Source organism: Larus michahellis, chromosome 4 (assembly GCF_964199755.1).
Source record: "Larus michahellis chromosome 4, bLarMic1.1, whole genome shotgun sequence".
Lineage (NCBI taxonomy): Eukaryota > Metazoa > Chordata > Aves > Charadriiformes > Laridae > Larus > Larus michahellis.
Window position 1 is genome coordinate 2,689,349 of NC_133899.1, and position 13,170 is coordinate 2,702,518.

Here is a 13,170-nt window from a genome sequence, read left to right on the forward strand (position 1 = left end):
TGGTATGAGCCAGACTCCATCCCTGATACTGTGAACGCTGTGAAGATTAAGCATCTCTAAAGAAGATTAGGTAGCCTAATTAATGGTTCACTAGCCTAATTAATGAAGATCCAGGACAGACATAAAGGCAGTCTAAGATTTCTGCTTTCTCATCGCTGTTCGGGGAACTGGCACACTGACTCGAACAGATTGATGGGGGCCAATGTGAGAGAAGGACGTGACAATAGCTGGACAGAGATTTTCTGTGCAGCTGCTGCAGCATTTTAATCAGGAGCAGCTTCAAGGCTGGGCTGGTAAATACTGCCATGGCTCAGTGACACCGTGGACACCGTACACGCTTGAAATACCACCATCAAAGCCGCTCTGATGAAATAACGGAGGCAAAGATGAGTCCCTGCAGCAATCTGTGATGTCTGAAAAAGGACAAGCAAAAGAAGGCAGTTCAGAAGAATTTCAGAAGAATTCGGCTGCTTTACGAGGAAGTTTGCAGAGGCTGACTTGAATAGCATGAAAACATTAAATCCTCCAAGAGTCCTGTCCTCCTGTGCTTACTCATATATTGTGCGTGCACATGTCATTGTAATAAGTTAGCAGAACCTGTCTTTGAAAAGAATTTCTGGGTTCTGGTGCTTATCAGCTTGGTGGTAAATTAGAAAGACATGTTCAGTAAGCGGTGGGAGCAGACCTTTCTCACATGGCAGCTGTTCAGAGTGAACAGCTGAAATAATTTCTCAGTCTTGCCCTGCTCGCTGGAAGAGAAGGTGCGTGCCCCGTCAACAGGATCCCTTGGCAGTACAAGGCAATCAGGAGTCACTCCTCACCCTTGTCGGCAGTTTCAGCTGTTTTACACAAATCAGAAAGTATATCATTTTCCCAATACACAGCCACCCTTACAATGCTGATCAGCCTTATCACTGAGCCGGACATTTTACTACCCTGAGAAGGCTCCTCTGTTCCACCTTCAAGGCTAGAAGCGGTGCTTGTGCAAAATGACCTTGTTTTCAGACCTAGAGTGATCTCCCACGAGTGAGCCTGGCGTGATGCTGAAGAATGAGACATTACAGCAGGAAATATATATTAATGCTTCCTACTGTGTATCTGCTACGGTTCTTGTCCGGGCACTTTGACTGTGAGTAAATTCATTAAAAACAAAGCAAGCAACAGCCAGGCTGGGCAAGCCTCACACGTGCAGAAATATGCTCACTTTGATGTCAAAACCAAACTAACTATTTTAGGCATTAGCTGCTCACTTTAGTGCTTAGATGCCTTTAAAGCCTGAGCTCAGAGAGGGGAGAGGCATGCTCATTTGCTCTGGGTCAGTGGTGGAGACATTCTTACTTATTTGCTGTAGGTCAGTGGTGGATTCAGGTGAGGATTTATTTTACCATGTCTGTGGTTTTTTTCACCTGCAGGTGTTTTCTATATGTTAACTGGAGCTGCCATCTTCATTATTACTACTACTGATTAGTGCTATAACACCAGAGTGCTGTAACATCCTTATCTAGAATATGTAAGATTGCTGCACCATTATTAATGATCAGAAGCGGGACTTTCTAAGCCACTCTCCTGCTCTGTCTTGCTTTTTTAATTCTTTCTCTGCAGTTTTCTTTTCAAAAACACAGAAAACCCAACAAAGTCCCACTGGAATGGCAAAAGTAAGGGCTTTCACAGATACACCGAGGATTTGTGGCTTCAAGTGTGGCAATTTGCTGATAGATTTAGATTGATGTCCCTTGGGATCTGTATCTGAATAAAGCCACACTTTGTACTTCCCTCCAGGGAAGCCTCTGCCTTCCTCTGCTTCCTCTGTTTTCAAGATATTAAAGCACCAATTTCAAAACAGAAAATTCAGGAAGCCAATTGAATGTCCATGAGATATTATCAGCTTCAGTTATAAATGAGCCTGAATGGAGGACAGTACTGCTGCTGACTTGCAGCAGCCGCCTGCCTGGTCTGAATCCCATTTCAGGTGCTACAAGCATCCGCAGGGGCCGAGGGGCCTCTGCTGGACTGTGAGCACAGCCAGGACAAAGCCCCAGACTTTCTGATACGAGGGACTTTTTCCAAAATGAGCTTTGGCTATGCATATGCCCTTCCTTGACCCTCAGCTGTATTTGCCTTTGGAGGTAAGTGACTTTGAAACACTGTCACCAGAGCTCAAGGCGGCATTTTTTGGTGGTTTTTGTGATTTTCTCCTCCTGATTTTACATGTGCAGAGGAGGAAAATTGCAGTCTGAACCTGAAGGACACCGAGGGATCTGTTTTTTGACTTGTTACGTGATGAAGCTCTCCTACATGAGTTATACACCACAGAGCATACAAAGGAAGTAATTTTTCCTGGGCATCCTGACGTGTCCCAGGGCACGTGTGGTACTCGGAGCCCTCAGCCTGCTGAATCCCACTGTCCCTCCTCCCAACAAACTTCCAAAATCTTCTCCAACACACTGGTGTTCCCGGGTGTTAAGCTGGTGTTATTTTGTGTTCCCTCGCAGCACTCTCCTTTCGCTCTGCAGGCCTACGCCAAAATCCCAGTGCGGTGCATCCCAGCGTGGTTGAAGTGGTCCCCACTCAGCAGCCCCACAGATAACTCTGTTTACAGGGTTTATCTTCATTCTCATCTTTCTATAAAGCCAGTGGCAGTATACTCTAACACACCAGCTCATCCTACAATTGCAATCCATTTTTCGTTGATTTAGTTACTGTGCTGTCAGCATGTCCTGCCGCTTAATCTGTGTCATTAATTCCTTCCTTGCTACTGGCTTCAGAAAGCACTAACAAGGGAAAAATAAATCAAGTGTTAGAGCACAAAGAAGACTTGTGGGAAAAAGCTTTTGAGTCTTTTCTGAAGCTTTCATGCCTGTTATTCTTTACTTTGCTGATACAGCTGGATTTACCATCCTGTTGAACGAGCATATTCCAGACTATAAAAAAATAACAGAGCAAAACCACGTGCTCTTTGTATAGGTCAGAACTGGAGACAGGCTGCCAGATATAACAGTATAGGACGACTTCAGCGCAGTAGAACGAAATGTGCAAACACAGGCAAAGTCGAGCTTGTGCTGTGTTTCTCAAAACAAAGCGGAAACAAAACCTGAGACTTAACAGAAATGAGAGTGTGAGGACATCTGTGCGTGGGAGCGTGTGTGTGCGCGCCTGAACTCGGCCCTCTTTGGGAGCGCACATCTGTCTGCCAGCTGGGTGAAGATGTTTGTGTGAACGTGTAGGAGTACATCCGTGCACGCCGTGTGGGAATGTGGAGTGGCCTTTACCCTTCAGGGTGATAGGAAGCCTGTGAACAGAGCTCACCTTAGACAGTTTTGGAGTCTTAAATTCATGTTTTGGGGCATTGGTGCTCTCGTGGCACAATCTTTAGTCTCCTCTATACAGTCAAGGTGTCCATCAGATCCCTTCAAGGAAGATGCATCTCTTAACAGTTACCATCATTGCTACAGCAGGATTTCTACACCGTGGTGGAGCAGGGGTATATTTATCCCTGAGAATTTCATGCCCTGTTTCATGCTTATATTGTGCTTTGTATTCTCAAAGTGCAGTGCAAAGTTTTCTTTGTCCTTTCATCCTCTTTTTTCACATAGACCATGAGAAACCAGACTATATAGTTCAAGAGATCAAAGAACTCACACCAAGAATGTTCTACCCCACGCAGTTCCCCATGTGGTGGCTAGCTCCAAATGACCCCGAACATCTGAAACTACACTCAGAAATATGGAAAATAAAGTTTTGAGACTGCAATTTGAGCTCACAGAGCTGAGGATCTCTGCTCACCCGGATATGGAAATAACCACGAAAGACGCATCACCGAAAAGGCCAATACAAATGGGGGCAGGTGGAACAGGGCGTGCAGGAGGTGAAAGACTCCTTGCTCCCACAGTAAACCGATGCCTGGTGAAGACTTCAAGAGTTTCACAAAGATGCAGCCTTCTTCATTTCAAAGTCCCCCTAAAAAGAGTTAGAAGACGATCTGCACCCAGAGGAATTGGTGACCAAACTCCTGTGGACATCAGAAGGGGATGTGTTTTCACACGCTGGTGTCTTTTTGAGGTTAATGACCAAGAAGCAGCAGGGAGACTTCCTAGCTTGTGTGTAGCGCCAGGGAACTCGGCAGAGCTCCTGCATCTTATGCTGGCTGAGAAATTGCCCCACTCACTTGACCTGGTCTCTCCGTAGCTTTCTGTTCGCTTCCTGTGCATAAACATTGACACGCTGCAGCTTTAGTTGTAACCGCAATGTTTTTGGAACGAGCAGACGAACAAAACACTGGTCAGGATGTACATTGTCTGCAACCTCAAAATATTTTCCCAGCTCTTCCCTTTGTGCTTTGGGGCTGTGTTTCTAAGACCTGAGGTTCAAGTGTAGGCAGATGTTCAAAGGATAGGATCCGTCCTGCAATTTCCACAGCTCGTACTGGATGTTTGGGTTAATTGGGTGGGCATTGAGCTGTACCTTTGTTGGATATCCTCGCTGGTTTGGGATTAGGCGGTGGTTTGGACAGTGATGAAAACCACCCTGCTTCTAGGCAACGCAGGTTTTTGTGGGAATTCAGTGAAAAATATGATGATTGTACTCCTTCCCTGGGAGTGAGAAACAATCACAGCGGCGATTTTGAAGCGCAGGGGGATGAAAAGGGAACTCACAGCCCAGAGATGTATTTGAACTGATATTTACAGTGTACGTGCTGGTTATGTGTTCAAAATTGGCATTTTCCCAGAAATTCTACCTGAGCTCAGCATCTGTGTGAAACACCACATAAAAAGCCAAATCGTTGTTATTCCTTCCCCACCATTGAGGGAAAAGAGCAGCTGCCTTGCACTGCCTGCCATCTCCTTCAGCTCCCCGACGCCTCAGGTCTCTGAGACTGGCCTGGATAAACCCCATTTCCAAAACTTTGTGTTTGAAAACACTTGTGCAACCCCCCAATTCCCAAAGTTTTCAACCAGCCACTCATCCTTATTTCCACGCAGAGCCACCTCCCCCCCGGCCTGGCTAATGCCTTCGGGCACCCCTTAGGCCCTTCGCTTGCCTGGGAGGGGCCATTTTGTGTGAGGGGAGGGGGCCATTTTGTGGGTTCAACGGTCTCCTCAGGGCAGGAATAAATGGGAACGTTAGCCAAAGGGGGTCCGGACACTGAGAGCGGGTGGCAGGGGTTACGTGGAGCCGCGTTAAGGCTTCTCCCCGGCCTGGAAGGGCTCGCAGGGCCGGGCCGGGGCAGGCCCTGCTCGCAGCTCTCCCCCGGCCCGGAGCTGATAGCCGCGGGAGGGCGGTCGGCGGGCTGATGCCGGCCGCACCGAGTCCGCCGGGCCTGTGGAGGGCCCCCGCGGCCGCGCCGCTCGGGCAGGAGGCGGGCCGAGGCCTGGAAGCGCCGGTCCGGAGCGGGCTCTGCTGCCCGCCCCGCGGTGTGCCCGGGGCGGCCAGAGCTGTGCGGCGAGCGCGGTGCTCCCCGCGCGGCCTAGCCCGGCCTTTCAGCCATGGGGAAGAAAGGGAAGCGGGAGAAGAAGGGGAAGGGGGCTGAGAAGACAGCGGCGAAGATGGAGAAGAAGGTGTCCCGCAGAGCCAAGAAGGAGGAGGTGAGGGGTGGGAGCGGGGGGCTCCGGTAACCCCGGCCTGCGGGGCTTGGGCCTCCCCTGGGGCCTTGCGGCGCTCCCTTGGGCTGTGTGTGGGTCTCGGGGCGTTCTGTGAAACGGGGCCTGAAGGGGAAGCCGGCGGTGGAGGTGGAGGCACGGGGGGTCGGAGGGGTGGGTTGGGGACAGGGGTATTTCAGGTTGGAAGTAAAGGAGCGTGTCCAAACGCAAGCGGCTGGTGTGCAGGCGGAGGGGTTTTGAGGTCAGGGCACATCTCGTGAAACTTTCCGGGTTGGTGTTAGGGCAGGCCCGGTGAAAAAGCGGTGCTGGTGCTCACGCCTGCGGGTCAGCGTGTGGTGAAGGGCAGCGGAGCCATCAGCGCCTGCGTGCCAGGGCACTGGAGGGGAAGAGGGGACAAACCTACCAGGTTACCAGGAAGATTTTCGCCATATCACTGACAAGCCGGAGCAGTCTGTGACTAGAGAACAAGAAAATTAAGTTTAAGGGTCCTTCTTGCCTTCCATCTCCCTCATCCTTTTCTTCTCATCTTCAAAGCACATGAAAACGTTTGTTTCTCTCACCCCTACAGTGGGTGCTTGTATTTAGGCCTCAAAACAGCTACCTTTCCCTGGTCAAAATGTGGTTTTACCAGCATAATGCTGGTAAGAATGTGGAAGGTGCCAGCATACATGTGTTCTGTCTGCAGAGAGAGCTGATGCCATGCTGCAGAGACAAAATCCCGATTTTGGAAATCTCTGCTTTGACCACACCTTCAGAAAGGTTAACTGAAGGGAGGCGGTGAGCAATGGGCGTTGTAGGAGAGACTGTGGATCTGGATCAGAAACTCCTTTTAGCTGCAGTCCTGCTTCTGCCTTTAAAACTTGGCTTATCTGCAGTTTGAAGACAGATTTTACTTTTAATTGACAGAAGTTTAAAAGGAATAAAAATACTTGCAGGTTTCTCTCTAGCTACAGTATGAGCTGGGAATAGAAAAGAGTTTCCAGTTCCATTTAGGCATTTTTCCATTGCAAAGAAGAGGACTAGCTGGATTGTAGCATATAATTGTTCATCACTTTGTTAGGGCTTGAATGATTTGCATTTACTTGCTAATTTGTGCAGTATTTCTGCTGCAGGAATAGCAGGTGTGCACTAAATGCACTTTGCATACCATCCTTTTAGGAATCTTCTAAGCAAATTGTGGTTTAGGGGAGACCAGTCCTTAAAGCATAGGTGGAAGTACTAAGCATCCATTTCTTGTAGTTGAATGAAGGGAACCTTAGCAGACAATTTTTTTTTTTAAAAAAGGGAAATCGTGAGGGTGAGTGCTGGTTTCATGTGGTGTGCATGTGGCTCCGTGCATGTCAAGGAACTCATGTCTGGCTTTCTATTTTCAGGAGGATCTTGAAGCCCTGATAGCAGAATTCCAGAGTTTAGATGCTAAAAAGACCCAAGTAATTGAGTCATCCTGCCCACCCCCCTCGCCCAGGTAAGAGATTGTCTGAGGCTTTGGCTATCACTTATATAGCGGTTGATGGTGCTTTTAATTAAATTTATTTATGTAAAGTTATTTCCTGAGAGTGGAAGGCATAATATCTGGCATAGCTGATATCTGGAGTTATAAAATATCTGGTATACTGAATCTTGGTTAAAAAAGCGACCAGAAGCTTGCTTTTTTTTTTGGCCATAAAACCTGCTTTTTAATCATCCCATCAGCACAAAGGAAGCAAAGTGTGGTTAGATTACAGGACTTCGAGGAAAAATAGAAGTTAAGAGGAAGTTTTGGATTTGGACTAGAAAGCTGAAAGGACTTAAGAGGCAAAAGGATGTGTCATGAGATACAAGACTCTTTATCAAGTGTAGCTTGGGGTCCACATACTTCTTGGTTCTATATTTCTGTTTCCTGTGGCTTGTTGAATAAATGCCTTTCTCTATGAAGCCTGTTTTCCTCTCTGTGTAGTGGGACAGGTCAGCACACTACTGTTAATCTCACGGGGTGTTTCAGTGGTCAGTTAGTTCCTCCTCGGGAGTGGTAGGGATCTGTCTCCGCATGGTGCAAAACTCTGTGGCGGTATGCAGATGAGCAATGACCAGTGGTGACTGCAGAATAATGATGCAGATAAGTTGAAATGAGACAGTCCAGTTCTACCCATAGTTATGTGCCCTCATAAAACTAATTTTTGTTCTTGACACACCAGCATTAAAATTCAAGAGCTCACGTCAAAAGGCATGTTAAATGACGGTGTAACGTGTGCTCCTAAAATAGGAGAAGATTTCAGACAGTGTCAAATTAATCTTGCTGGAAGTTTTTAAGAAGTTAATTTCTTTGAGAAGTTTTTAGCCCTGGGGAGAATATCACAGGCTAGTAATTTGGCAGATGATGGAGAGACCTTTGTGGCTAGAGGGCAGAGGTGCTAGTGCTAGCTGAGTTAAAGGCTGCAAGCTCCTGAGTTTTACAAGGCTCTTACACATCTACTGTTTTGGCCATCCCTCTTTCTTTTGCAGGCTGAACGGCTCCCTTTCTGCTCACCCTGAGAAAGACGAATTGATCCTTTTTGGAGGTGAATATTTCAATGGCCAAAAAGTAATGTATACTTCCATTTTTTTCTTCTTTATTCTACCCTCTCCCTGCCTTTTACTGTAATTTGCATGAGTCTCATTTGAAGTGAAATTCAAGGCAGCAGTCATAAAATATGTATTTGTCCCTGAATGAGAGCAAAATAGCCTTTTAATTCTGCCGCGATACTGTCTCATGCCTGAACAGTTGACAGGAAGGAGACATGCTAGAACCCATTAAGGAGTCAGAGTGATTGTCTCAGCATCAATATTTCAGAGCTTCATAATCTCTCCAGACTTAATTGTAGCCATATCTGCCCCTCATTTTTGATAACTATTAAAGAATCTCTTATCTTCTACCTTTCAAAACAAGATACTTCTGCAGCTTGGCTACTGGCAAGGCATTGCCTGCCTTGGAAAAGCGTACAGTAACAAATATTTGCAAGTGGGCACTCTTGTTACTGAATTTCTGCAAGTTGCAAGTGTTTGTTGTGCTCCTGAAGGCAAACTGGTCTTTATAGACCCTAAGAAGTTGCACATACTGCGCGGAGCTTGAAGTCTCAAGCCTGCCAATGATGTTTGGCCGCCTTAGGATCACGCAGTGTGATGTGCTGAACTAATTCTGCTTGCTCCACAACTTGAAGCTATTCCTGTCTCTGTAGTTGAGCAGCAGTTTGGGCAACTTTAATCTGCACATCTTCAACTGAAGTCCTCATATCTTGAGCTATCACAGGCTTAACCAAGGGTTTGGGAAAGAACAGTCCAGTCCAGTGGTCCGCTCCGAAAAAGTTGCTGGCTCCTAGTCTAGTGGGGGAGGTTGTTGTCCTTCCCTGCCCAATGAGGCAGGTGAACTGTTGCTTTGCAAAGCTGGTGCTATGCTCCTTCCCCCCAGACTCAGAGATAACCCTCGGTAACGCCTGTGCTTGGACAGACTGACCCTGTCCGATGAAGAGCTGTGGTGATGTGTATTTTCTCTTCCTCTCTAACAGACGTACCTGTATAACGAACTGTATGTTTACAACATCAGGAAGAACAGCTGGTCTAAAGTAGAGATCCCCAACCCACCACCAAGGCGATGTGCTCACCAGGTGAAGTACTGGGTGCCAGAGCAGCAGTTGGAATTCTTCTAACGCTGCACTCAAGATGGATGTGGGTTTTCTTTCCCCCCTGAGGGTTTCTGGCTTCTCTGCATTCCCTTTGTAATAGGCTGCCAATGGTGTCACTTCACCTCTTCTGCTGAGGGGGCCTGTACAAGCCTGTCCAAGGTGCTTGTGCTCCCTGATCACTGGGTGGGCTCTGGAAACCCTAAGTGTGGAGTGAAGATTTGGGGTTCTATCTGTTGGGTTGGCAGGACTCAAGCAGGACTCATGAGACTCTTCTCTTGAAGATGAACTCTCTTTGCTGCATGGCACTGAATTTTCAAAATGCTGGTCAGGGTATAACTTTGAATGTGACTAAAGAGCTATGAATGGTAGAGTTGCTGTGCATGATTATTTTCTTAATGCCCACAGGCTTATATCTATGGGCATTACAGATACTGCAACTCCAGCAATGTGAAAGACCCGTTATCCCTGATAGGATGTAGCAGTTGGGCTTTGTCAAGTGTTCCAACTGTACAACACGATGGACTGCTAGCACCGACTCTGTGTGTCCTGCACTTGGGTTGTGATTTTATTTTTTTTCCTTGGCAAATGGGCTGTTTTTCTTTTGTCTGCAAAGACAGTAGACAAAGTTGTATACGTTTTCACTGGGATATCATTATAATCCCCTAGAATTCACCTTTCTGGTGCTTGTGCCATTAAGGTCACTGTCTGGTTGTGATGATGAAGGATTTGAGTTTGTTTACTTTATGTGAACACCTGCAAATTAGAAACTGGATCAAAGACTTGTATTTTTTGCAGGTCTTTGGCCTTCAAGCTGTTTGGTAGATTATTTTACCTGTTGCAGCAAGTGGCTGGGTGACTGGTACATTTCAAAAGCTGCCATACAGGATGTGAATGTTATTTTCCTTCCCACGGCCAAAGCTCATTAGACCTTCCTGGTAAGATCCAGTATCCTGGTGAGGTTCATATACCTTTGTTATGCTATGCCTAAATGCCGGTCTTGCGCCGAGTCATGTGTCCTTTCTTGAATTGAAAGGTTCTGACTTGATTTTTAGGCTGCCTTGTGGTGCTTAAAAATAGAACTTGATTTCAAACTCTCGTTTCCCTAGATGAAGAGGAGGTTGCTTTGTGGGTGTGGAGCTGAGGGGTGCTTGTTAGGGTGTTGGTAGCCGGCAGGTGGCTGTCTAGCAGCTGAATCTGAACCGAGCAGGCAGGCTGTGCATCAGGGAGCTGCAGCTGGGTTACAGCAGAAATAAAATGAGAAACCTATCTGAGGAGTCTTGCTTCAACAATAAGGTTTTTTTTGTCTGATAATTATAGCCACACAGGAGACAGTTCAGCCTCATTAGTTGACTGGTTTGTTGTCTTCCTTGTGACTTTGTTTTTAATGTGTGTTCTGCATTAGCTCAAAGGTAAACAGAAGCACATCCGTGGGTTTGTGTGTGCATGTTTTCAGTCTTATTTGTCATCTCTGGTCTCTGACACAGGATCCTCTGTTTGAGTTACGCTGGTTTCACTACATCAGCTCAACAGAGCTGAGGTGAGAATAGCTATGGATGGGTGTTGTCAGTTAAAGCTTGGCGATGTAATGAATTTCGAACCAGCTCTTCAAAAGGTCACACACAAATATGAGGAGGCTATTGTATGTACCTTCCCCTTAAGCTTTTAGGCACTAGATCCCCATGAAAATCAGGCGTGTATCCCCTTTGTTTAGGTAACTTCATGTTTCCACACATCCTGCTTGCAAACACACCCCATACTTTCTCATGTGTTTAATCATTGCATGTATAGGCTGGTTTGTGTCAGAGCATGGTGATGTGTCTGATGCTAAAAATCTTTGCTGTTTGCTGGGAAAGATAGGCAGGTGATGAAGCCCTTCTGAAGACTATTACACCGCTATTATCTGTGATAGGTACCCTGGAAAAAACTCTGTGGAAGAATTTGTTTATAGTGCAAACAACCCATGAGGTCCTGGTCAAGGAAGAATTTGTACAGTCACATAGTTTCCTTTTTGGGATTCCTTTCTTCTTCCTTAGTCCTTAAACGGATAATTTTAATGAAATAGAGTCTTAGCTCTTCTCTCCCTGCCTCCCAGCTTTTAACTGTTAGCTTGCATCGCAACAGTGTTTTGGTGCTACTCTGTGCAACAAAAAAAAAAAAAACAAAAAAAAAAAAAAAAAAAAAACAAAAAAAAACCAAAGCAAAACCCATTCAATTCATACTCTGCTGTCTGCTACTTGCCCTAATCAAAGCAGTAACAGTCTGCTCTCTGCTCTTGTCCAAATACTGTGTGTTTCCTTCTGTGTTTGGGCTTTTTTTTTGTTGTTTTTTTTTTTGTTGTTTTTTTCCTTTAATTTTTTTTTCCTTCAGAGGGAGCAGTAATGCTTTTCAGGTCTTGGGAAGCATCAGGTTTGGACTTGTGCTGCAGCTTGGCTTCTGTACTGTTTGTTGTTTTATAATCTATGAAACCTGCAAAGGGCAGTTGTACCCTGTTAATGGCCTTTTCCAAAAGCCTTTTCCCTGCATTACTCTGCCTGCCCGGTGCTGGGATGTTAGCTGTGTCTCGGAGGCGGGAAGTGCTCCTGTTCTTTCCATAGGTCAGAGTTCATCAGCCCCATTATCTCTTCTGCAGGATGCTATTTACGTGACTAAAGGATGGGTGAGACATTGCTGAGCCTTAGCTGTGGAGAGGTGTCGTTCTGGTGAACAAAGATTTGAGCAATTGTTGTTAAACTAAATCCTAAGATGCTTCCCAGGCAACTTTGAATTTGTAGAACTGGAACTCAAGGTGCTAGGAGGTGGGAAGAGCCCAGCTCCTTGGCCAACCTTCGTTTGCTATAGGGAAGGTGTGCTAAACAATGAGTAACTTGCATTTAAAATTCCCATTCCTTCATTCCCCAGAGAGTTGCTGTTGTCAAGCAAGGCAGCAGCGGCCACTGCCACTTGTCTGTTCTCTGGTATTCGGAGACAGCTGCACGCTTGACTGATAAATTTCTCCTGTCTCTGGTTTCTGAGCCTTTGTCTGATCCAGCTCTTCCTTCTCCTGGCAGGCAGCAGTGGTGCCCACAGCCGGCGGGCAGCTGTGGGTATTTGGCGGAGAGTTTGCATCTCCCAACGGGGAGCAGTTCTATCATTACAAGGATCTCTGGGTCCTGCATTTGGCTACCAAGACCTGGGAGCAGATCAAGTAAGTGTTGGGCCATCTTGTCTAGACCATGCTTTTGCCAAGAAAGGTTGGACCAGATGATCCTTGAGGTCCCTTCCGACCTGGTATTCTCTGATGTTCTGACGTCAGTGATATTGACCTTGTGAGGACCTGTGCCAGCATGATCTGAGTTTGATTCCTGGTATAGTGCTGTGATTTCCCATTGGTCTGCTCATTTCTCCCTTGAGTACAGAGGTGCCCATTCTAGGAACGGTGGAGAGGACAGCCTCCAGGAAGAAGGGTAAATGAGAGATGTGTTCTAAGTCTACTGAGGCCAAAGCTATTCTATTTAATACGTGATTTTTGGAGCGTAGGTGTCCTTGGGTGTTACTTTAGGAAAGAGTATCATGAACAGCACTCTGTCATCCCAACCATGACAGGTGTAGAAGTCCACCTTCAAAACAGTACTTGTTGGCCCATCTACCTGGGCTGCTCCTGGCTGGACTGTTACAAGACCAGTACAAGGATCTCCCAGTTTTACCATTGTTTGAGAAGACAGCTTGTACCTAGAAGAGCTGACTGGCATTTGCTGCCTTAAGATTCCTTGTGATAAACAAGCCAACAATTCAGACCTGTCTGAAATAGGTGCCAAAAGCCTGGGTAGTTTTTGACGCGAATTAAGGTGTCTAAATATCTTCTGTGGATCTGACCTCAAGCCCTCTGCTAATGTTTCCTTAACCTTTGGCTTCTTAGTTTTGCTGCTCATGTTTATATTTGCGTGAGAGCAGAAGAG

At 46.4% G+C, this 13,170-nt stretch overlaps 1 protein-coding gene across 7 annotated transcripts in view; it reads left to right on the plus strand.

Moving 5' to 3' along the window:
- The first annotated feature begins 5,347 nt into the window (after positions 1 to 5,347).
- KLHDC4 (kelch domain containing 4) overlaps positions 5,348 to 13,170 on the plus strand; it is a 37,283-nt gene continuing 29,460 nt past the window's right edge. For 3 of the 7 annotated variants that reach the window (XM_074582740.1, XM_074582742.1, XM_074582741.1), the window contains exons 1-5: positions 5,348 to 5,582; positions 6,971 to 7,062; positions 8,079 to 8,157; positions 9,119 to 9,217; positions 12,283 to 12,419. In XM_074582740.1, coding sequence (XP_074438841.1) covers positions 5,484 to 5,582; positions 6,971 to 7,062; positions 8,079 to 8,157; positions 9,119 to 9,217; positions 12,283 to 12,419 — 506 coding nt within the window. In that variant the 5' untranslated portion in view covers positions 5,348 to 5,483. Of the gene's footprint in view, positions 5,583 to 6,970; positions 7,063 to 8,078; positions 8,158 to 9,118; positions 9,218 to 10,030; positions 10,171 to 12,282; positions 12,420 to 13,170 lie in introns of those variants that run through there. The other 4 variants (XM_074582746.1, XM_074582743.1, XM_074582747.1 and 1 more) reach the window with 4 other exon arrangements.